The 24,326-nt window shown below is 41.1% G+C and overlaps 1 protein-coding gene and 1 pseudogene across 12 annotated transcripts in view; both read left to right on the top strand.

Moving 5' to 3' along the window:
- The first annotated feature begins 756 nt into the window (after positions 1–756).
- LOC147009936 (uncharacterized) overlaps positions 757–24,326 on the top strand; it is a 192,554-nt gene continuing 168,984 nt past the window's right edge. For 2 of the 12 annotated variants that reach the window (XM_085863203.1, XM_085863201.1), the window contains exons 1-4: positions 757–1,194; positions 2,860–2,919; positions 10,084–10,191; positions 11,880–11,972. In XM_085863203.1, the coding sequence (XP_085719329.1) occupies positions 1,026–1,194; positions 2,860–2,919; positions 10,084–10,191; positions 11,880–11,972 (430 nt within the window). In that variant the 5' untranslated portion in view covers positions 757–1,025. The remainder of the gene's footprint in view (positions 1,195–2,859; positions 2,920–10,083; positions 10,192–11,879; positions 11,973–24,326) is intronic. The other 10 variants (XM_085863214.1, XM_085863213.1, XM_085863212.1 and 7 more) reach the window with 8 other exon arrangements.
- LOC147009938 (uncharacterized) lies at positions 22,029–23,789 on the top strand (annotated as a pseudogene).

Genomic DNA, 24,326 nt, shown 5'->3' with positions numbered 1-24,326 from the left:
ACATTTCAAATTTTGCATTATTGAACTCAGCATGTCAACATACCCTTGTGTACCAAATTTCAGCGCCACAGTTCATTTCGAACCCAAGATAGGGATTTTCAACATTTCGTGTTGGCGGCCATAGTGGAATTGAAGATGGCGGCCGGTCCATTGGTTTGATCTCTTGGATCCGCCAATTTTTGAAATCAGCGCCACAAAATACCCCTGTATGCGAAATTTCACACTTTCTGCCGGAAATGAACATCTTTTTCACATATCTACCCCACTACTTCTGGAGAATGGGAAGTGTGTTCAGTCATCAATTCGCTTGTACAGCGCTCGTCAAGCGGCTTAAGCACTCAAGCAAGCACTCTATTCGAAACGGTTGATAAGGAATGGTTGGTTTGGAAAGCGATAGCTAGCTGCTTGGTAAATGAACACACCGCTCGAGTTGTATCTGGCATTTTGGAAAGCTTGGAAAAAAAAAACTTTTAAGTACTTCACGGGATGTTTGAGCAACGAGGTGTTAAATCATGGAGACGAAGTGCCAACAGGTATTTCGTTAAAACAATTTAAAGAAATAATAAAGGGTTTTTTTTTTTTGCTGGAACAAAAGGGATTGTTCGAGCAGGGGGATGGGGGGAGTCATAATTCCCGCCATTTTCGTGTATGCGATAGATCGATACCATTGTGTACTTCGGAGATCCATGTAGATCTGAAAAGATTTTTTTAATTTTTTTAATCGCAACACAATCATGACAATACGAGGAGAAGAAGAGGAACTTTTATTTGAGATCCATCACATGGGTCGATTTATAAAGTGATTCTGTGAAATATGAAAAGGTGACGAGGAATGGGGGTGTCCTGCGTTACAAGTATCTTACTTCCGGTCTCGATCACGTGTTCTTGGAGATTTGGATCTTCGGAGCGCTTGTTCCATTGACAGCCGGTTGGACGAACAGGGAGAGGTTGTTGTTGTTGTTGCTGCTGTGGTTTGTCTTCTTCCTCCTCCCACCACCACCACTACGGACTCTGCGCTGAAGGTCATGAACCGTGATCCCCCGAGCCCGGCTAATGCAAGTCCCTCGGACTCCAAGTGGAGCTCTGTTGGATGGAACAAAGGGGGTCCAGGAGGGGCTGCTGGGATGTGTGGGTTCAAGATCCTGGACGTTCAGAACCTTCCTGTTGGATGGGATGAAACTGACACGGGACCAGGTACCGGGGTTCTCTCGTCTCTGCACACGAAGTGTTTTGTTTATGATGTGGATCGGGTTGCGTATGTCTCACGTTGCCATGGCAACCTTTAAATACAGATCGGCTATTGTGATGACAAACGGGCCGACTGCTCGTTCAGGTACATCTTGACCCGAGGACCATTAGCTTGTCCAGCGATGGGAGAATAATGTTGTTGTTTTTTTTGCAACGTGATCGCACAATGGAACGTGGAAAGAGTGGGGTTGCAGAGGGACCGATTGTTTGCGTACCTTTTATTTAGGCGGTGTATAGGTAATTGTCAGCTTCCTCGATCACTCCTGAAAATAAAATAAAAATAACCCGGGTTACTTGCATGAAGCGAAAACGTACCTACTGCTGATGATTCCAAACACCTCGCTTCACTGGAAGACGTGGGCACGTGAATAATAATGTAAATGGTGGGGACTTGTAATACCCTCCCCCCACCTGGAGGTGGCGCCACACGATACACATTTACAGCCCCTGTCCCAACACCACCAGCAAAGATTAAAAAAAAACCTACCCCCATACATTAATTGGGGTCATGCTGATCCTATGTAGCAATTTTGGAGGAGTAGCGTGACAAACGCACATCGCCACTACCATGGCCAAATTCCAAATTCCTGCCCCGACTCGGCCTGGCCAGCCCGTTCGTGAAGACTCGGGCCAAACTTTCCCCTGGCCGACCCCGCAAGAAAAGGTGGGTTAATAGTGGGTGTTGAAGAAGAAGAAGTTGTGTATTTGTTTCTACCAGGAGGGAGGGTTGTGCGCAGTGTGACCACTCCTCATTTTCATAAATGCCAAGGTGAGCCAATGAAAAAAGCCAAGAATTCACAAGGTTTCGGAAAAGCGATGACAATAGAAAACCTACAGAAAAACCAAGACGCCCAGGTGAACAACGAATATAGCCAAGATCTTGTGAAAAAAAGCCAAGGAGTGGTCACACTGGTTGTGTGTCATGGAGCATGTTCTCCACATGCGGCAAAAATCTTAATAATCCTCTCTGGAACAATCGTGTCAGGATCTGCACGTCTAAAGATCGCTTTAACATGCACATTGGAATCCTCAACGTGCGCGAGTGTCATGCCGATAGGCGACGATGTGACCGATCTAATAAGGCCGAGCAAACCTTGGACACTTAACGTGATCTTAGCCCCGCAAAGGCTCGATTGGTGTTGGATATCAGAGCCACGAGATGAAGCTACCATGGCAACCAGGATTCAACCAGGGAGGAGGAGGAGATTGGGACCATACTCTGTTGAGAGCGTTGTTGCTGCTTAACCAGTCTCCTTGGCTATTGGGCACAATCCTGGACGGGTCAACACTCCGACACAGTAAACCAGCAAGCTGGCACTCATTTTGCCGACCTCGGAAGGATGACAGGCCGAGTTAACCCCACCTGGTGTTAATTCAACAGCTGAGCGGGATTTGAACTCGGGACCCTTGGATCCAAAGCCCACCACCCTAACCATTAAGCCAACACCAGGTATACTCAGAGAGCAACTATTTTTAATTATGTATTTTGAAGAAATGGCTGTAATACAAAGATGAACCAGTTCGTATTGGGTGCCAAAGATCGAACGTAAAGGTTCATGTGCCCTTTGAGAATCTTTGCTTTGTTTAAAAGCAGGTTGTGTTTCTCGGCAGAATCTTCTATTGTGGTGGTGAAGGTGGAATCTGAACTACCAAATGGTTCTCCCTCAGAAGGTAAGAATCTAAAATGATGTCATTTCAAATGGAAGGTATTTACAGGAATTGTTTAGCAGTGCTGTACTTGGATAAAATTTTATGCCATTTTGACTGATCAAATTTGCCAGACGTCCTTAGAGTCTAGTATTGGTGACATTCAGAGAAAAATGGCGATGCAACGGCAGAGCTAACTTCAACCCAACTTCAACTTCAAGAAAATCTCTTTGATTAATGTTTCTTTTTCTCAAAGAAGAGATGCGGAAGGTTCAGCACTGGACTATTCCATTCGACCCATCGGCTTTGGATGGTTGCCATCACGCCTGCTATTCAAAGTTCACGAACGAAGCTAATATAGATTGTGCTTGGAAATGCAAAGCAAGAGTTGAAAACATCCTTCCCATGTCCTTTTTCGAAAGACCGTGTGGGGTCAGGTTTTCTATCAACTCTAGTTTGATGACCTCATTGAAAAGGGTACCCTCCGCAAAGGGACAAGCACTCCTCACCCAGTTGCAACGAACAAGCAGCATAATGCTCGAGTAGATCGCGACTCCCTTATTCGACGACATAAAGTCGATGGAGCACGTGCATATTTGTTGTTAAATGTCACATCATCCACCACCGCCACAACGGGGTCTTTTTCATGCAGGCGTTGATTGATTGTTTGGCCACCTCCCACGTCGGACCACTGGAAGGATTTGATGAAAATCTCGTCCAAGAATTTGGAGCTTCCCCCCCCTCCCCCCCCCCCAAGCAAACGATCATCTGCAGTGACATCTTGAAGACACCGATCAAGGGCCTCAATAAGAAAATGATAACCCATCGGAACCTCATCACACACCAGCAAGTCTGCACCCTGAAGAAGATGACGAGTTGTGTGCTTTCATTTATATTGCAAATATAATTATCTTGAGGTGGGATGGGCGAACGTAAAACAGGTGTACGCAGTGAGCCCAAGCTTAATAAGTGCTGAAGCTATTCCCGAAGAAGCTGTTGCACGAGCAATTTGACCATTCTTTTGAAACGTGGGATAAAATTTCTCTGCCATCAGTCTTACTTTTGATGGCTTCAAAGGCAATTGGCTGATATGCGGTAATATGTTTTAAGTACTCATTCATGAAGTCCTCTGTTGCCGGATCTATTTCCTCGACATCGAGGTCGTACTGATTGCACGGTTTGCTAACTCCTTACCCTGATAGTCCCTGTTGCTGTCTGATACCGGAAGTCCTCAGAATCATCATTAACATTGTCGGTGAGCAGCTCCAGGGATTCTGTCGGTTCATGGAAAAGTAAGATTGTTTTGAACAGGTCTCTTAAGCATAACGGTGACTGGGGTACCTGCAGCTTCGGCTAGACACTCCATTCGTTGGCGTCCTCAGGTAAGTTTAACACCTGGAAAGCACGCTTGATGGTCTCACAGACTTGTCTGTTGATTGTCTGCAGACCATCAAAGCACATAGTACAGGCCTTGTGATGTAGAAGATTTCTCTTTCTTTGGTTCGGGTCGACGGTGAAAACTCTACCTATTGAATGTGGCCTTGTTCCTACGGAAGCTACTCTCCACTGACAACGTTTCTGCTCCTTCTGCCAGATGAAGTGAACAGGGGAATTGCAATAGAGGATGATATATATATATATATATATATATATATATATATATATATATATATATATATATATATATATATATATATAATATATATCAGTATCTTCAGAGTTCTTCTCAAAGAAGGCGGTTGGCTTTGTATGCTGTGGCCGGCGCTGCTTTTGGATTGATGGGGTTGAACGTTGCGCACCGCTCATTCGGCAAATAAACAGAAAATGGTTCAACTGACATGGAGTTGCCACGCGTCAAAAAGCCGAAGATTCTCCAGGCTGCTCCAATAAATCAACACTGCTCATAGCATTTGATCTCATCTTCCCGTTCATCCATCGCAAATCTGATTTGATAAACACCTGCCTCAAAGCTGATTGTGGCATCGTTATCATATTTAAGTATATATCATATGGATGTATTTTACAACTTTTATTGAGATGCAGTGTTCAACATTTATGTAGGTGTGATACTTCAGGAACAGCCATGAATTATTATATGGCACAACGCTTTGATTGTCCACTTGTACATTTCTGCGAGATGCACTAACCACAGCTGTTAGACCGCCGTCAGCTGTACTTCAATGTATATGGTTGGATCAGAGTAATCCTCAAGTCATGTTCGAAGGCAGAAATCTTTTTGGAAGTTTTTCGAACAGACGCCGTCAACCGTACTTGGACAATTCCTGTTCAGCTTCCCAAACTGTCGATGCAGCATTAATTACTTAACGCACTGGAAAAGCTCTTGCATTTATTTGTGTATCACCAGGGTTGGGGAATTCGGCGCTGATAACTTTGTTTGTCACTCTACGTGTACTGTTCGCCATCAAGAATCAGTAGGAAAAGGGCATGAGGCCAAAAGGCCACTATTGAAACTTAACAGTATGCACGTGAGCCCTCAGATGACTGAGTACGCCGTTCTTGATGTCAGCCAGTAGTTGATGTAACTTCATTTTGAAGACTTTTGCAGTCAAGTTAGGTTGATCTGAAGCTGTTTGCCAATTTTCCAGTTCGCTTACCGTTTCATACCAATTCACATTGCAGGTGAATGTAATGAGCAGCTTTGGTTTGGCAAATTTTCGGACATTTGCCACGGGACCTGGATAATGCTTCGACATAAAACCTGGGCTTCCTGTGAATGTCGATGGAAGAATCGCATAACGACCAGCCCGTTCCACATCACTTGCAAGAATAGCATCCTGCAGACCATTGCAGAGATCAGCTCAAAGTTGATCTTGATTGAACTGAAGATGGTGCAGATGACCGGACTCAATTTTTGCCGACACAGCGACGCAGTGCTGCTGAAAAAGGTGAATGCAGCTGCGTGAGATATTATGGGTTTCACCGGTCCAGGTCATGAGCGGGCTTCTCGAACCCGCTTCCCGACCAATGACCATGTAGCCGATGAGCCGCAGATAACTCCGTGGCACGACAGGTTGCGAAACAACCACAGACGCCGTCTGAGACTATTAATTTAGGTATGGGCCTCGCGTCCAAATCCCACGTTACCTTCCTGGCAAATTAATGCCCCCAGATGAGGCCTGTGCTCTCAACGCCCCACTCCTGTCGATCAGAATGGCCAAGCGATACTGTCGGTGGGACTTTGGCTCATACAAACCATCACGGAACTGCGGGACAGAACTGCTATCCACTATTTACTAGGTTTGGGCAATTCTTAAATTTGAGAATCGATTCTGATTCTGAACTGCTGTCTCAATTCCGATTATTCAACTAAATCTAATCAATTCATCCTTGTCACACACCCAACCTGCTCAATTGGTTTTGTCCGAATCTATCTATAACTTTGAGATACCCTGCACACAGACAAACAGGGGTGAAGAACATAACCTCCATCCATCTTTGGTGGTGGAGGGAATACAGAGAAACAACATGAGCGTAAATTTTATGTTCATGCGTCAATAAAATCGGTGGCATGATTTATATTGTATAAATACAAATCATGCCAAAGTAGTAAAAGTTGATTCAAATTAATTCAAACCTCCAGGAAAATTGCATTCAATTGGATTCAAAAAAATTCAATTGGATTCAACAACAAAATATTGAACCTGGTTTACCCAGGCAACACATGACTGCAACATCGATGTATTAATGTATGACTTCGATGTATTCATGGTTTACCCAGGCAACACACGACTGCAACACACAAAATAAGGCAACACACGACTGCTCCTCAATGGCTCCCAACTTTTTTTTTTATTTGCTGTCAATAAATATGCCGCAATATATTTGCTGTTAATAAATATGATTTTGGAATTTCACAATACTCTGTACAGACATAATAGCCTGATGCTGTCTGTCGGATCCCTGGAGAAGTCCGACTCGCATGCACACAGTTCGTGAGTACATTATCTACTCATTCTCTTCACAACTTGAACAAACTAGACACACAAAAACTGACTTGTCTTTGTCTGTTTTGTAAAGAATGACGGGAGATGCTTGTGATGTAATTTGCTGAACCAACAAACGGATTATAATTAATGGACGAAGTGAGATAAGGCATAGTAGGAATCAATTTCAGACACTTGGAACTGCTACAGGCGGATAATCTGCTCTGTAGAATTTCGGGTTCGATTCCGGGTCCTGATGGAGAGCATCGATTCTCACTGGGTAATCTATTCTTTCACCTAAGCCTACTATTTACACACTTTTTTTCTAACCAATGGAGAAAAAAGATGATTGGGCAGGTTGGAAACAGTTTGTCAAAGATTTGCCACAAGCAGATATATACAAAGATTGATCTTATCCTCAACATTTAAGCCCCTTTATCAGACATCTTATCGTGAATCTACACACTTAGGTGCCTCATCCACTCCAGGAAATGAGATAAGGAAGTGTGAGAGACAGAGAGAAGAATAAGGCTGGGCTTGTTTGTGACCCCTCACTCACTCGACATAAGCCTGTCGGCTTGCGGTTGTCTCAATGTGAAACAGGGAGGAGGAGAGAGAAGAGGGGGTATTTATGTGATGCGGGTGAATGCTTGCGGTGCAACAGAGGAAATTGTGAATGTGAGTCAGTAACCCAGTCCTGAACAGGTCGTGGATGTAATTTGTGCATTCGAAGTGAACGAATTGGAGGTAGTGATATAAAGCAAAAGAGAGTGAGTCAGTGTATTGGCCAGCATGTCCAGGGAAGATGCTCGTTCTTGTAGAGGCTCCGCCTCGGCTCCCTGACTTTCCCAGGACACATACCAAGTCTTGGAATTCTCGTGCTTGTAAAGTTCCATCGGGAAGCATGGTTCTGGGGCCCGCCCTCTTGATCATGGCTTGAGCTTTGGCAATGCTGTCTCCCCATTTGTGTGCTCTTGTTGCCACGCTGCACTCATTGGCCAAGTCCATGGTCTGGCAATGAAGCTTGCACCCAAGTTCGCCCATCTGTGGTGCTTTATTCTGCTGCTGCTTATCGACAAGATTCATACTCATGGTCCGCTGTTCATGATGCGCTGACTTTGATTTGTAGTGAGTTGCAATGTGGCTCTTGTGAAGTGCAATGTTGTGTGCTGCAAATGCGTGTATGGATGCGTGCGTGCGATTTGCCCCTCACACCCCAATTAATTTTTTTTTTAATGTTGTGAACAAACATTGGTACATCACGGGTGATGAAAGTTTTGGTCAAGTTTAATCGGAATCGCGTGTGTAGTTTCAGAGAATAAGTTATGAGTGTTGACGGACGGACTGGTAGTTTTATATATTTTTCTTTATGTATAAAATGTCTTGTGGAATAAAATATGATGTACCATCCCATAAGCTCACCGGAACTACGTTCCAAGTGAGCTAAAACGAGGAGGAGATTGGGAGCATACTCTGTGCAAAGCGTTTGTGATGCCGAAGCAGTCTCCTTGGCTATTGGGCACAATCCTTGACAGGTCGCCACTCCGACACGGTATACCAGCATGCTGGCACTCATTTTGCCGACCTCGCAAGGACGACAGGTCGAGTTAACCCCACCTGGTATCAATTCAACAGCTGAGCGGGATTTGAACTCAGGACCCTTTTAGGATCCAAAGCCCACCACCCTAACCATTAAGCCAACACCAGGCGTAAGAATCAGTAGGAGCTTTAAGAGCTTTACAGAGATCTTAAAAAAACCATCCCTGGGAATATTATTACAAACTAACTGCAATTGGAAGCTGTCTGGCGATCCTCAAAAGAGCCCTTGGAACAAAATTTTGAGAACAAGAAAACCTCACGAATTGGTCCATGAATCATCATCCTTTACTGAAATGGAGGCTTATACTTCGAGGCCTGGGAAGACTCCGTTCCACCTTCTGAAACCTGCATATGGAGATAACACACACACACACACACACACACACACACACACACACACACACACACACACACACACACACACACACACACACACACACACACACACACACACACACACACACACACACACACCTCAATTGGGACAGAGAACGTATCGTTATAAATGCCCAAGACCAAGGACATTACACAAATGGCTTTAATAACTGAGCGAATCAGACAAGTGTAGTTTTTGCGAGGTAGAAACAGCATGAGCCACCTCCTGTCGGGATGTGGAAAACTCAGGTCAGAGCAGCTGTACATACAAACACACAGCAAGGTATGTCGAGTAATCCACTGGCACATCTGCAGAAATTTAAATATCTCAGTTTCACAAAACTCCTGGAAATATGAACCAAAAGCAATCATTGAAAACAAGGACATAGTGATCAAGTATGACCTGATGATCCCATCCAGTGTGAACATAGAAAATAAAGCACTGCGACTGGACATCATACTCAGATACAAAAATGAAAAGAAGACATTCTTCATTGAGGTTTCAGTACCCAGTGATTTTGGTCTCAACAATGCAGAAATCAATAAAATGACCAAATATCAAAACCTAAAGAATGAAGTGAAAAGATCCTGGAGCTGAAAAGTGCCGAAATTGTACCATTGATAACTGCAGCAACAGGAATGACAAATACGAACCTCACAAAGATCCTGCACACCATCCCTGGGGACATTACCCCAAACAAACTACAGTTGGAGGCTGTCCGGGCTGATTGACGATCCTGAAGGCGATCAGAACAAAACAGGGCATTTCCACATCAAAACAGTGGAATGTTTAACACTATCCGTTCTCCTATCATGATTTGGGCAGTGTATCAACAAAAGAATACTGCCTCGATCACCGAGGCCGATCTTCACAAGGCCTGTGATGCCTATCGGCTCAAGATCCTTTCAACTGTTGTTTTGTTCATTTTACACTCTTGTAGAAAACTTGTAGAGAGGGCACGGCGATAGTGAATGTGACTGCTTCGAAGATGTTTTTGACTTCGCATAGCAGTAAGCACCAAAAATGGTGGCCATACTACAGAAATAGCGGGTAGAGTCAGGCAAAGTGTCCAAACAATTGGTGGAACCCGCACTGATGCACGCACACACGCACCACTCCTTTTATAGCATAGATGAGCTGAGTTTTGTATGAAAGTAGAATATGGATATGAAAACAATTTAAAATGGAAAAGCATCACCCTGAACATGACATATACAGTATACAAAAATCAAGAAGCTGTGATGCTCTAAAACATTGGATTTTGTTCAGGTGCAATGGATGCCAATGAGGGGATACATCTCCATGATGACTCTCTTCCAACGTCGGACAACATCCAAGTGAAGGAAGAGCTGAGTGAAGATTCTTGGAATGCAGAGGGTGAGTTCAAAGAGGTTTTAAAATTTTCTTTTGGATTTATGTTCCTAATTCCACCTTGTTCATATTTATTTAGTCCAGAACAAGTCAAGATAATTTTCCTTGAGAAAAAAAAAAAGACGAAGGTTGCCCTCATCAGGTATTTGTCAGAATGTCAAAACTTGCCATGAAAAACAAGTGAGAGATTTGATGAGAGCAGTTTTGATTGTGTTGGTAGATTGACTTCCTGTAAGGTGTATGAATGGGGATTTTGGAAGCAAACACAATCCTAAGGTTTTCTCAGCGCCTCCTGTGTGGTGTGCGAGTTGTGGAAAGACAGTCAGTGGGTGTACCAATGAATCACCCCAAACAATGATTCTTGCAACCTTATTACAGGTATTGTAGCAGATGCATCGTGAATGCAACACCACAAATGTTTGTACAACAAAATGATTTTCCCCACATTTCGTAAATAACAAAACAAAAGAATGTAAATGTTTTTTTCTTTGACCCAAGATCCTGCATCAGGTGATCCGTTCAATTTGGGCACACTGTCTTGGTGAACCACAATAATTTGGCGATTTGTGGTTTCATATGCATCACATTACGATCACAAACGCAACCAAGTCAGGTGCATCGAGGTGCTACATTGAACTGAGTTGGAGAATAATATAAATCGGGAACACAACGTGAAATTTGATGACAATGGGAAACGGTTGAAGTATATTTATTTCATTATTTACATAAGTCATGACGATGGAAGGTAGAGCCGATCCATTAATCTTCATGGTTGTTTTACATGTGATTTCTCCAAAGGGACGATTCATTCTTTAGTTAAATTATCTATCTACCGAACTGACTGTTCACACAAGTCAAACACTGAATGTCTGAGAAAGATATGTCGTTTTCTTTCATATTGTCTACACCTGATCCTTAGCCCACACTTCAAAGTGAAGAGCAAGACTCAAAGACCTGATTACCTCCACCACCGAAAGTGGACGGACGTTATGTTTTCACCCCTGTCTGCTTTTCTGTCTGTCCGCTTGTCTGTCTGTGAACAGGATATCTCAAAAAGTTTTGTACGGATTCGGAAGAAACTTGGTGGATGGGTTGGGCATGTGACAAGGAAGAATTGATTCAATTTTGGTGAAGATCCGAATCTGAGGATTTAAAAAAAGTGATTCTTCAGCATTGAGAGATGGGGATAAAACGAGTATACAGCACGATATCTCATAAAGTTATGAACGAGTTGTGAGAAAACTAGATGGACAAGTGGGATAGGTGACAAGTACAAGCCGATTCGATTTTGGTTCAGGTCCGGATCCAGATCCAGCCTATCAGTGGGATACGAAACATAAACCGTTCAGCCTGACGCTGGTATGCACTCAACTGAGTGCCGTTCTAGTTTCCCAATGGGATCGTGGAGGTTCCCTGTGAAAATGTCGTTGAACTAATCGGTCTTAGTCCCATGTTTTGTTGCTGAAACTTTTAATTATGTTACACTTTTATACCTCTCTCCCCACTGGCATGGTTAAATATTTGCAAAGAATAAATGATTTGCTCAAATATGGGTTGATTGGATTCCAGGTGAAGTCTTCATAAAAGTGAAAGTTTACTGATTCATTGTTATTGAAAATGCATCATGTGTTGTGTGTTTCGCATTCCTGTGACAAATCTCCTTTTTTTTTTTTTCTCTTCTGGCCAATCCTCAGAGAGATGGACACCGGTCTTCAAGATGTTCTCCTTTACCAAGAATAGTCTCACGTCCACTGAGAATCCTTTGCAGCAACAGATGAAGAGTAACGGTATGAATTCTATGGATTATAAAGAGAAAGGTATTCATGGCAAAGAACCGATGAAGATTCCCACTTCTGAAAAGACACACACGTGCACCGTGTGCAATCAAACATTCGATTGCATTTCAACATATCAGGAACACACGAGGATCCACCCTTCAGAGAATCAGTTCAAGTGTTGTGTATGTTTCACATTATTCTCTGACATCTCAACCTATCAAAATCACATGAGGACACATATTGGTGAAACACCGTACACGTGTCACGTTTGCAACGAATCATTCATTCAGAACTCGATTTACCGGGCACACATGAGGACACATCCTGGAGAAAAACCATACACGTGCCTTATCTGTAATAAATCATTAAAGTGGAAGTCAGCATTCCAGGCACACATGAGTAGTCATACCGGCGAGAAACCGTTTCAATGCACTTTGTGCAACACATCATTCAATAACATCACAGACCGCCACGCACACATGAAGACTCACTTTGGGGACAAGCCGTACCAGTGCACTGTATGCAGCAAATCATTCAGTAGGAATGCGAACTGCCAAGAACACATGAGGATTCACACTGGAGAGAAGCCGTACAACTGCAGTGTGTGCAATAAATCATTTAATCAATCCACAAACCGGCAATCGCACATGCGGATTCACACTGGAGAGAAGCCGTATAAGTGCCCAGTGTGCAGCAAAACGTTCCTTCGTTATTTGACCTGCAAGGAACATGTGAGTATTCACACCGGAGAGAAGCTGAATAAGTGCAGCGTGTGCAACAAATCCTTTATTCATTATTCAACCTACAAAGTACACATGAAGATTCATACCGGAGAGAAATCATTTAAGTGCAGCATATGCAGTAAATTATTTCGTACCTACTCGACCTGTCAGAATCACGTGAGGACCCACACCGGCGAGAAGCCACACAAATGCAGTGTGTGTAATAAATCATTTATTCAGTACTCAAACTGGCAATCGCACATGAGGATTCACACCGGAGAGAAACCGTTCAAATGCAACATCTGCAATAACTTTTTTCGTACAAACTCTCATTGTCGGAGTCACATGAGAATCCATACTCGTGAGAAGTCGTAAATGTGTGGTACGTGTCTTGAATCGTCATGCCACAAGCAAAATGTCGGGTCACAATAAGCGCATGAGAATAAACACGTTTGCACCTTTGCAAACAAAACAAATAAGAGCAACAAGGATAGATCACAACGAGGAGAAGAATAATGGACAACAACAGAATGAAGAAGAGGAAAAGGAGGTTGACGATGAATAGCGCAGGCTCGAAGATCATCTGGCTAATAAAATCGAGGACATTAAATTAATATCACCCAGGCAAAGACCACAACTCCACCAAAAAAAAAAAAACAATAAACAGTTGAAGATACAGGTTAGGAGAATATACCAAGCAGTCACTAAAATGCTTCCAAAATCACCTCATCTTAGAGAAATTAACGATGTGAATTTTTCAGCAGCACGGTGTATCCAAGAGACAATAACAGGCAAACGACGACACAAAAATGATAGATCTGATAATTATCTGACCAGAGACAAAACATCACCGTGGAAATAGAGACTTGAGAAGCAGAGAGGTGAAACGCCGATCTTCAATCATGTGACCTATGACTATGGTCACTGACCTATCCTCAGTGACCCTAGTCATACGGTCACTAAGGACAGGTGTGACCGATCCTCCTCGCCATGTGACCTATGACTAGGATCACCGGGGATGGAAACGGGACAAATGGAACAATTCAAGAGGGGAAACAGAAGTCCAAAGCTCAAGGAAAGAATCAGATAAATGAAAAAGAAATAAAACAGAAAATGAGGAGCGAGAACCGTTTGCTGCTTCCAGTAAGCTCCAAATACAACAGAGAGCAGGGAAAATAAGAGCGAGGATTGCTTTGCAATACATGTCCCCTACCGGTCCCAATGAATGTCGAGAGATAAAAATTTGTTTGCGTTTTAACGCATGCTCAAGCCAAGACGAGAACAAAAATGAAGAAGAATAAGAAACCCTATAACCCATCCTGTTTGGGTCTTAGGCAAAATAAAAGGAAAAGGAATTTTCATTTAGCGATATATTTTGTAGACTAGAAACCAATAAAGACAACTAGGATAACAAACCGGAGAAAAAAAATTAGTTTGCTGTAACGCACGCTCGAGCCAATACCTGAACCAAATTTAAAAAGAAGAACCTCACTAACCCACTGTGTTTTGTTTGTTTCTCGGCTTTGCCTATTTCATGTTAAAAACTAGAAGGGCAGTCTTTGACATCGTGACGTCACCAGATATGCCTCCGCCCACATTATTACGTTATTATACATGCTTGTACCAAGTTTGATTTAAATCCCTGAACCCAGATTCAAAATACAAAATAATTCTGGTTGCTGACAATGTATCCGATTCAGGTTGAAATTGAAAACATTTATTTCCCATGACTACTTGATCATAATTGTGACATTTCATGTCGATTGATGAAGTGGTTCAGGAGAAATAATGTTTTAAAAGATTTTTATTCAATCCAATATGGCTGCCAGACCATGTGACCTATTAATTATTCATGAACACCATGGTATCCCCAAGCCTTGGGAAATGTATGTGAAGTTTCCCCTCGATCTGTCCAGCCATTCTGGAGAAGGTGGTTTTTAAAGGTTTTCAGGTAAATCCAAATATAGCTGCCAAACCATGTGACCTATGACGAGGGTCTGGCGATATATCGATATACCAGTTACATCAATATATTTTTTTCACATCAATTGCACTGGTATTGGAATTCTGAATATACCAGTATACCGAAAAAAACAAAAACCGGTATATCGCCAGCAAATCGAAGAAGATTTGTACAATCTTTCAATACCATATATGATTTTAAAAGCTTTGATGCACTCGGCGTCTCGGCTACACCTGGACCAGTGGAACGTATGATGTCAAGATGTAATAGGAAGTAAATACAGTAGGTTTTAACTTTTAACCATCGACAACCAACAACAAGCAATCGTGCTTTTCTTTGCCGTCGTGGCAGTTTCTAAAGCAATTGCCAATTGGTTATTTATATGAATTGGATGTGCTTCAGAAAGCCTGTGGCGAGTCATTGATCTGCGGAGCGACACCGGTATGATAGCAATACTGGTATAATCATACCGTTACAGCATTCTGTGATCGTCATACTGGTATGGCGATGGATCTCGGCCTGTGCCGATTGGCAGTACTGATCTCCCTTTAAAACAAAATAATTTTGAATACAAGTTGAAGTTGGAAGTAAAATAACCGTTCTCATTATGGGGGGGGGGTTGGGGGGGAGCTCCATGTGGCAATACTTAAAAAAATTACTGTGCGTCAATGATGTGTACATCATATATGGATACGAAATGGACCATTGGACCATTGTATACTTTTGGAACCTGCATAAAAATTAATTATTAATTATTATTATTATAAATGATGCTGATATACCGGTACATACAACATCATAGGTGGAGAACTTTTTGCTCCTCATGGATAGGTGATTGATTCGCGGGCGCCAGCAGTGACCACTATTTTCGTTGTCTGTCTATCTGTCTGTTTGTGACTCTCTTCAGAGCATAGCTCCGTGTCGTTTGATGCGATCTTGATGAAACTTGGACACAAGCTAGATATCATGGTCCAGTTGTGTCTTTTTGTATGAGGGGCGTCCCACACCCCTTGTGGGCGGAGCCACGCCCACTTGAACTTTTTTCTCGATTTTTTTCTCACAATTTCGTTTCCTAAAAGCTCTGTGTAATGTCCATAAGTACAACATATAAAAAATCCGATTTGATTTGGTCAATTTTTACGGTAGGGCTTCCTCAAAAGCTTCCACTAACTCAATTGTACCTATTGTGGCATTGTTAAATAATGCCCGCAAACCATTGTCGCCTCCTGGCTAGTCATACCTGTAAAGTTTCCCCTGATTCTTTTGAGCCATTTTGGAGAAGATTTTTGAAGGTTTTTTTTATGTTAAAAAAATATGGCTGCCACACCATGTGACCGATGACATCATTCCCCCCCCCCATTCAATTTAGTTCGAGATGACCCTCAAAAAATTTAATTCTGAATCGGATAAAGCGTTCGACTTGTGCAATTATGACGTCATATTGAAGCCACGTATGACAGCATCAAAAAAAAAATCACACTTCAAGTCAAATTTATTTCCACAATCATCAATAAATTACAAAAATGAGTAGTTATGACAATATGAATATGAAGTGACATGGAGGAGTCCATGTTAAAAGCCAGGCTTGTATTTTATATACCCCTATTTCATACATATGATTGAAACACATACATGTTTACATACACTTGGACTTATTTGAACAACACAGAGAGAGAGAGAGAGGAAAAAAAAAAAAAAAAAATATATATATATATATATATATATATATATATATATATATATATATATATATATATATATATATATCTAATTGATCCATATCCAGTAAATACAACATAAATTTCACCATTATTTTACTGGTGAACAGAATAAGATTGTGTCAGCTCTATTTATTCAATAGTACTCATTTCAATTAACGTTTAAATGAATAAAGGCCGGGAGTTGATTTCAGGTTAAAGTTGAATTAATTCCAAAATTTGGGTCCCTCAAAAACTAACGTTTTCTTTGCAGAATTTGTTCTAACTTGTGGGAGATTGAGCATCCTGGTTTGTCTTGTAGCGTAAGTGTGGACTTGATAATTTTCGGTCAACAATTACATGAAGTTATTCGGTAATTATTGTCTAACTAGCTGGAACATAAGGGTTCCCAACTGATACAAGTCCAATTAATTGATCTTTAAAATCTTGTTTTCAATAAATAAAGTGTGTGTGTGTGTGTGTGTGTGTGTGTGTGTGTGTGTGTGTGTGTGTGTGTGTGTGTGTGTGTGTGTGTGTGTGTGTGTGTGTGTGTGTGTGTGTGTGTGTGTGTGTGTGTGTGTGTGTGTGAGATTGATAGTCTTTGTTGCAAATAAATCTCATAACTCTTTTGAATCATTGAAATCTTATCTATCTGCAACTTTATGGAATTTTTCCAAGCAAATAAACAATAATTCAGTCTTGAAAAGATCAGAGTGGAATATAATGAAAGAAGTATTTCTTTGGGGATTAAAAAAAAACAACTTATTAATGATGCCAGCACTTCGAGAAATATTTTTACATAAGTTATTCACGTGCATTGTCAATGACAAATTTTCATCAGTTACAACACCAATAAATGTGGTGGTCTCTACCTTACATAAACATTTTTTGTGAATAAGAATGTGTCCCAGAAGCATGGAGATTGTGTTACTAAAAAACATATAGTTGGTTTTATTTGTGTTTAACCCTTTGAACCCTGAGCTCTTTGGACTTTCGGCTCCCCCACCCTGGGCTCCTTGAGGAAAAATCCGGCCACTCGGGTATATGGAGGTTTGAATAGCTGCTGGTAAACTGGCCGCTCGTTTATATAGAAGTTTGAATAGTGGCCGGTAAAACGGCCGCCAGGGTTCAAAGGGTTAATGAGGGCTTATTAGCCGCTATCCAATGAAAAACACCTTTTAGTTGAGTATTGCCATTCAACTAGAATGTATGGATCTGGGTGAGGGAAAAAAAAAGAGATTTGAGTTGTCAGCAAATAACATTAATGACTATATATTGAAGGATTTGTAAAAATCGTTAATATAAATACTGAACAACAGAGGCCCCAATATCGAGCCCTGTGGGACACCACATGTGACCAGCTTATGGCTCGATTCACAATTATTTAGCACAACAAACTGTTTTCTTTTTGTGAGGCAGTTCTCAAATCACTCCAAGGTCTTACCTCTAATTCCATAGTTCAATAATTTATGCAGAAGAATGTTATGATTGATGGTATCAAAAGCCTTGGCGAAGTCGAGGAAAATACCAATGGTATGAGAATGATTATCAATGGCATTTACAACTTCATCAATGAATGCAAGTAAAGCATGTGTGGTGTTGTGTTTCTTATGGAAACCAAATTGTGAATTATGCAGAACATTAGATACATTCAGAAAGTTAATGACTCAAATCAAAAAATAATTTTTTTTTTTCAAGAATTTTAGGAAAAATTGTTAATAATGAAATTGGGCGGTAATTGCAGATCTCTTGAGAGTCGCCCTTTTTAAAAATATGAACAATTTTGGTGATTTTCATTGTCAGGTGCAACTCCAGAGGTGAGGGACAAATTAAATATATGTGTTAACGGAACTATACTTTCAGAAAGTATATGTTAAACCAGGACATTATTCATTCTATCATGACCTGTGCTCATTTTGTTTTTGAAATGACTTTTACAATACTCTTAATTTCATCTGCATGAGTTGGAAAAAGAAATAATGAATTTGTATTGGGACGTTTGTCCAAAAAATCAGTAAATATTCTGTCTGGAACAGGAATACTCTTGGCTAAATTTTGTCCAATATCTACAAAATAATCATTAAAATGTTCAACAATAACATTTTTATCCTCAACTTGAACATTATTTATGTCAGGTTGTTTAACTGAAGTATCTTTCCTATTATTACTCATAACTCCATTTATGATTTTCCCAGTGCCCTTAATATAATTTTTATTCTCATGTATCTGCTTTGAGAAATAATCTCTTTTTACATTTCTGAAAAGTTTTGTAAGTACATTTTTATAATTTGTGTATTTATGCCGTGTTTGCTCAATGGGGTTTAATTTATACTTGTAATATAACTTTTTTTTTCCATTCATTGATCTCAATAATGATTTGGTGATCATGGAGAAGATCTTGAAACTTTCCTACAATTTGAGGATTTCAATATCTGTAGAGGGATTGTTTCATCATAAATATGAGTTAATATTTCCATAAATTTCCATAAATGGAGCACTCCTAGAGTTTTAAGCTGATGTGCAGTTTTGTTACACTTTGTCAGATATTCAATTAGTCATTCCAGATCAACCAGTTCGCTGGAGGATCACCATGCTTTCTTGTTTGAAGGAAACTTTTCGTCCCGTTAACCATAATTCTCGTTGATAGATGTTTCTTAAGAAGATCTTGGGCGACTGCTGCGAGATGACTCCTTTCTTTCTTCATTTTGGGAGGGCGGTCAGTGCTGACAGATATTCAATTGATACCGGGGTCTCACCTTTGCCATTGTTGTTCAAAAGCACAAAGTATTTCTTCACGGTCCTACATCCGGGCGAAGCTTGGGACTGGAGCGTTTCTCGATGGTTCCCTGTCTCTCGATGAGCAGATGTTTCTCTGGTTCCTCGTTGTTTTAGGCCATGGGCGAGATATGGTCCACGTGCACCCCCCCCCCCCCACAACCCTTCGACCCCATATTTTTCTGAAGCCTTAGGGTCCCCTGAGCATGAATTCAACTGGTAACAGTGAATAAACTGGGACTCACTATCCATTTTCCAACCATATCTGACGGTACCCTCAAAATGTCAACTTTTCCTCAGTTTCGCACATAAAAAATCCCCTGACTGATAAGATCTCTGCAGTTGCTCAATAAGCATTAATATTAACAAATTATATATCAAATGAAAGATTATCACATGCAGATTTTCAAAATACAGTCATCTGTCAAATTTAATAGTGTTATGTTTGTCCCAAGAAGTGATGAAGAGGAGTACCTCGCCTTTACTTTTGACAACTCAGATATCTGAAATAATAACGTACATTCATGCTCTGATTTTACATTTTACCTGACACAAACAAATAAATATTTCTATGATATCACAAATTTTACTACCTTTCTATTGATACCAAAATTGTCCCACACCAACTGAAGATGTACCAGGTATTACGTCTTAAACATAAGTTCATCACTGTTGCAACACCCAACATGAAGTCACAAGTAAGATGTAAGACTGAGAAAATATACCTTACTTCACATAAAGAATATAAATTATAAGTTTATTTTAGAAAAAAAAATTGAAACTTATTATGTCATGTCCACAAAATGTCATTGTGCATGGATTACGCATAATATTCATTATCGCTATCGTCATCACTCTCCAATGCCTGCTCTTTCTCATCAAATGCATCCATATCTGAATCCTCATCAGAGTCGGTGTCATCAGGTGTGACTTCAGCAATGTCAGCCAGTTGCCGTGGGAGGACATCTCCTTAATACCACAGAGGATCAAGGTTACCATCCTTTTCCTCCCAACCATGTCCCTGACTGGCCTTCGGAATCTGTGGTTATGGAATATGCGCGGTCTACCAAATCCGTACTTGGTGGTTTACTCTCCGAATGTGCTGGGTAAGAGCTCGCTTACAAGGTGGTAAGTTAGCCATATCCACATTCCAGTCATTAACCATCCCATAACGGAGTACAAAACTGTACAAGAATGCTTGCGTGCTGCTGAAGAGGCCACCAGAGAAGTTGGACAGCCTTATGCCATTACTACATTTGACTTGGGAGTTTGCATGAAGGCCTACCCATTAGTGTGGAACTCACCAGACAAGTATGAGAGCCACATAATTCTAATTGGCACATTCCACCTCGTATGCGCTTATATGAAGATGATTGGCAAAAATATGGCTGGGTTTGGGTTAACAGATGGTCTCCTAGAAGCAGGACTAATCAGTGGAGGATCTTTGGGTGGTGTGATGTCCGGGAAGCACTACGACAGAGCCCGACATTGTCACAAGATTATGTTGGAATGTCTTGAAAGATTGCTCATAGAGGAGTACCTCAAAGATAAAAGCACTGATGATCTGTTCTCGTCTCTCTCTGATCAATCATCAGATAAGCTACATGCCCTAGTAGATTCCCACAGCCAAGATACTTTGAATGCTGTCTTGATGGACAATTCAATTGTCCAATTCATAGAGCAGTATGCAGAATTCAAAAAAGGAGTCGCAAATGGATGTTTGGGGAAGACTGCCCAGCTGTGGTTGTCATACATGGACCATGTCTGTTTAAGTCTATCACACCTTGAAGCCGTAAAGACAAACAACTTTCTTTTGTATGCTGCATCCATCATTCGCATGACGTCTCTCTTCTTCAGTTTCGGTGGACAGAACTATGCAAGGTATCTGACATATTTCTCTGTGTTCATAGCTAATATAGACAACTCACACCCAGGGGCAGTATCACTGATCAAGAGAGGAGCTATCAGTGTCGCACGCTCTTTTATCCCCGGCAATCGTTGTGCAGTGGATGAAACCATAGAGGAGACCTTCATGAGGCACGCTAAGTCACATGGTGGTGCTGGAACTAGTGCAGCAGGTACATGTGGACTACTCACCAACTACGAGGCCTACCAGAGATGGGTTAGGACAACACATGCAAGGTCTCTTTATGTTGATGCTGCACTTGGAATGGTTCACATGTTGGACAGTGGAGAGGGAACAAAGCATTGTGATACACGTCCGACAAAGGTCACAAAAGGAGAGAAGTTGGTGAAAAGGGCCAAAGATGCCATAGGAAGTTTTCTTAATCCTTTCAATATAGAGACAAATTATCAATTGTTGATACTCTCATCAGGAAGTGCTGCATATGATGCTGTTTCAGACGATGTTCTAAAGGCTGAATCTGTTGGTGAAAAAGCACGGGATGAATTTATTGAAGCCCTACTGAAGAATAGTAAAGATTTTTTTGAGCCTGTGAAGAGACTGAACCTCAAAACTCTGAGTGACATGAACAAGGTATCTAAGATGAAGACAACCAAGAATACGGTTTTTCAGTACAAGCAACAGGGTAATGTTGCCTTTCAACTCTTTGTAAAGTCACAAAACCAGGGCTTACAAGTCGATATGAAAGAACTGTTGACATATCCATTAACTCCCATACCATACAGCATCGCTACAGCTGATGGATATCTTGCTAAGACTGACAAAGCAAAGGCATTTCAAAACCTGATCAAGGATTGTCATGATGCTGATGTACCACCAACCAATGAAACATTGACTCTGTATGATGGCAATGCTTGCTTCTATTAGCTGAAATAAATACCAAGCAATTTTAGTCAGATCTCTTACAAAGTGTTTGACATCATTGGAAAAACAGGAGATGTGGTATTTAGCACTGATTAATATTTGCCTGATTCAGTGAAGTCGATGGAGAGGCAACGTCGGGGCTGTGGAGAAAAGCTTTTACTTACAGGTGAAGCCACGAAGAGAACACCTGATTGGAAATTGTTCCTGTCAAATTATGAGAACAAGATACAGCTCATCAAACTTCTGCTTAGGCTCTGGAGTGGTGATAACTATGCATCAAGGTTGCATGGAAGGCGAGTGATCTTTGTATGTGAGGGCATCGCATATTTGCTCACATCTGCTGATGGCCAAACAACAATTAGAGAGGAGCTAGCACTGCTGAAATCAACCCAGGAAGAAACTGACTCTTATGATACTGTATGTTCAGTATGCTAGACTCAGAAACTATCACTTTGTCCGAGTGAAAAGTCCAGACTCAGATGTATTTTTCATCCTATTACACTATGCTGCCTTTGTTCATGGTACAACTGTCCTGTTTGACACAGGTAAAGGCAACAAGCAGAGGATGGTAAATGTCAGTGAGCTCGCTACAGATTTTGGCCAGGAAAAGTGCACAGCTCTCATGGCACTCCATGCTTATAGTGGCTGTGACACCACTACTGCCTTCCGAGGAATTGGCAAACTTAAACCTGTGAAAACTCTTCTGCGCTTTCCAAAATATATCTCTACTCTGGAGAAACTGGGCGATGCTTGGGATATTCCTGATGAGCTCATTGATGAGTTGGACACCTTCACGTGTGCCATGTACGGTAGAGCGTCAAAGGTGTCAAAAGTTGATGATCTGCGACTCATTCGTACAAACGAGCTCTGTGCCAGGCAAAGTCGTCTTGTGCCTTCAGGGAATGTGGATATGGCTAACTTACCACCTTGTAAGCGAGCTCTTACCCAGCACATTCGGAGAGTAAACCACCAAGTACGGATTTGGAAGACCGCGCATATTCCACAACCACAGATTCCGAAGGCCAGTCAGGGACATGGTTGGGAGCAAAAGGATGGTCACCGTGATCCTCTGTGGTATGAAGGAGATGTCCTCCCAGGGCAACTGGCTGACATTGCTGAAGTCACACCTGACGACACTGATTCTGATGAGGATTCAGATATGGATGCATTTGATGATATAGAGCAGGCATTGGAGAGTGATGACGATAGCGATAATGAATATTATGCGTAATCCATGCACAATGACATTTTGTGGACATGACATAAGTTTCAATTGTTTTTCTTCAATAAACATAATTTACATTCTTTATGTGAAGTAAGGCATATTTTCTCAGTCTTACATCTTACTGGCGACTACATGTTGGGTGTTGCAACAGTGATGTACTTATGTTTAAGACGTAATACCTGGTACATCTTTAGTTGGTGTGGGACAATTTTGGTATCAATAGAAAGGTAGTAAAATTTGTGATATCATAGAAATATTTATTTGTTTGTGTCAGGTAAAATGAGCATGAATATACGTTATTATTTCAGATATCTGAGTTGTCAAAAGGAAAGGCGAGGTACTCCTCTTCATCATTTCTTGGGACAAACATAATGCTATTAAATTTGACAGATGACTGTATTTTGAAAATCTGCATGTGATAATCTTTCATTTGATATATAATTTGTTAATATTAATGCTTATTGGGCAACTGCAGAGATCTTATCAGTCAGGGGATTTTTAACCTCCGCCATCTTCGAAGATGGATGGAGGTTACTGTTTTCACCCCTTTCTGTTTGTTTGTTTGTGAACAGTATTACGGAAAAACTCCTCGACGGATTTCGACGAAACTTGGTGGGGGGGGGGGGTTAGGTATGGTCCAAGGATCATGCCATTAAATTTTGGACTTGGTCCCCCCCCCCAAAAAAATTGAGAATTTTTTTTTTTTTGCATTTGTACATGTTTTAAGTGATTTCCAACCCCCCCCAAAAAAATTACCCCCCCCCACCAAAAATAGAGAATTTTTTTTTGCATTTCTACATGTTGTAAGTGATTTCCAATCCCCCCCCCCAAAAAAATTGTTTGAGAATTTTTTTTTCATTTTTACATGTTTTAAGTGATTTCCCACCCCCCCCCAAAAAAAATTGTTTGAGAAATTTTTTTTTTTTGCATTTTTACATGTTTTAAGTGATTTCCAACCCCTGAAAATTGTTACCCCCAAAAAAAAGGGGAAATTTTTTTTGCGTTTCTACATGTTTTAAGTGATTTCCACCCCCCCCCAAAAATTGTTAGAGAAAACAAAAATTTTGCAACTTTTTTTCAACAAAATTTCGATTTTTTTTTTCATTTTTACATGTTTTAAGTGATTTCCAACCCCCCCCCCCCAAAAAAAAATGGAGAAAAGAACTATAACTCTGTCAGCACTGTTGACATAT

This window comes from Eptatretus burgeri, chromosome 17 (assembly GCF_056783735.1).
Source record: "Eptatretus burgeri isolate ZD-2024b chromosome 17, Ebu_testis_v1, whole genome shotgun sequence".
Classification (NCBI taxonomy): Eukaryota; Metazoa; Chordata; class Myxini; order Myxiniformes; family Myxinidae; genus Eptatretus; species Eptatretus burgeri.
The sequence above is the reverse complement of the archived record's forward strand: the minus strand, read 5'-3'. Positions and strand labels throughout refer to the sequence as shown.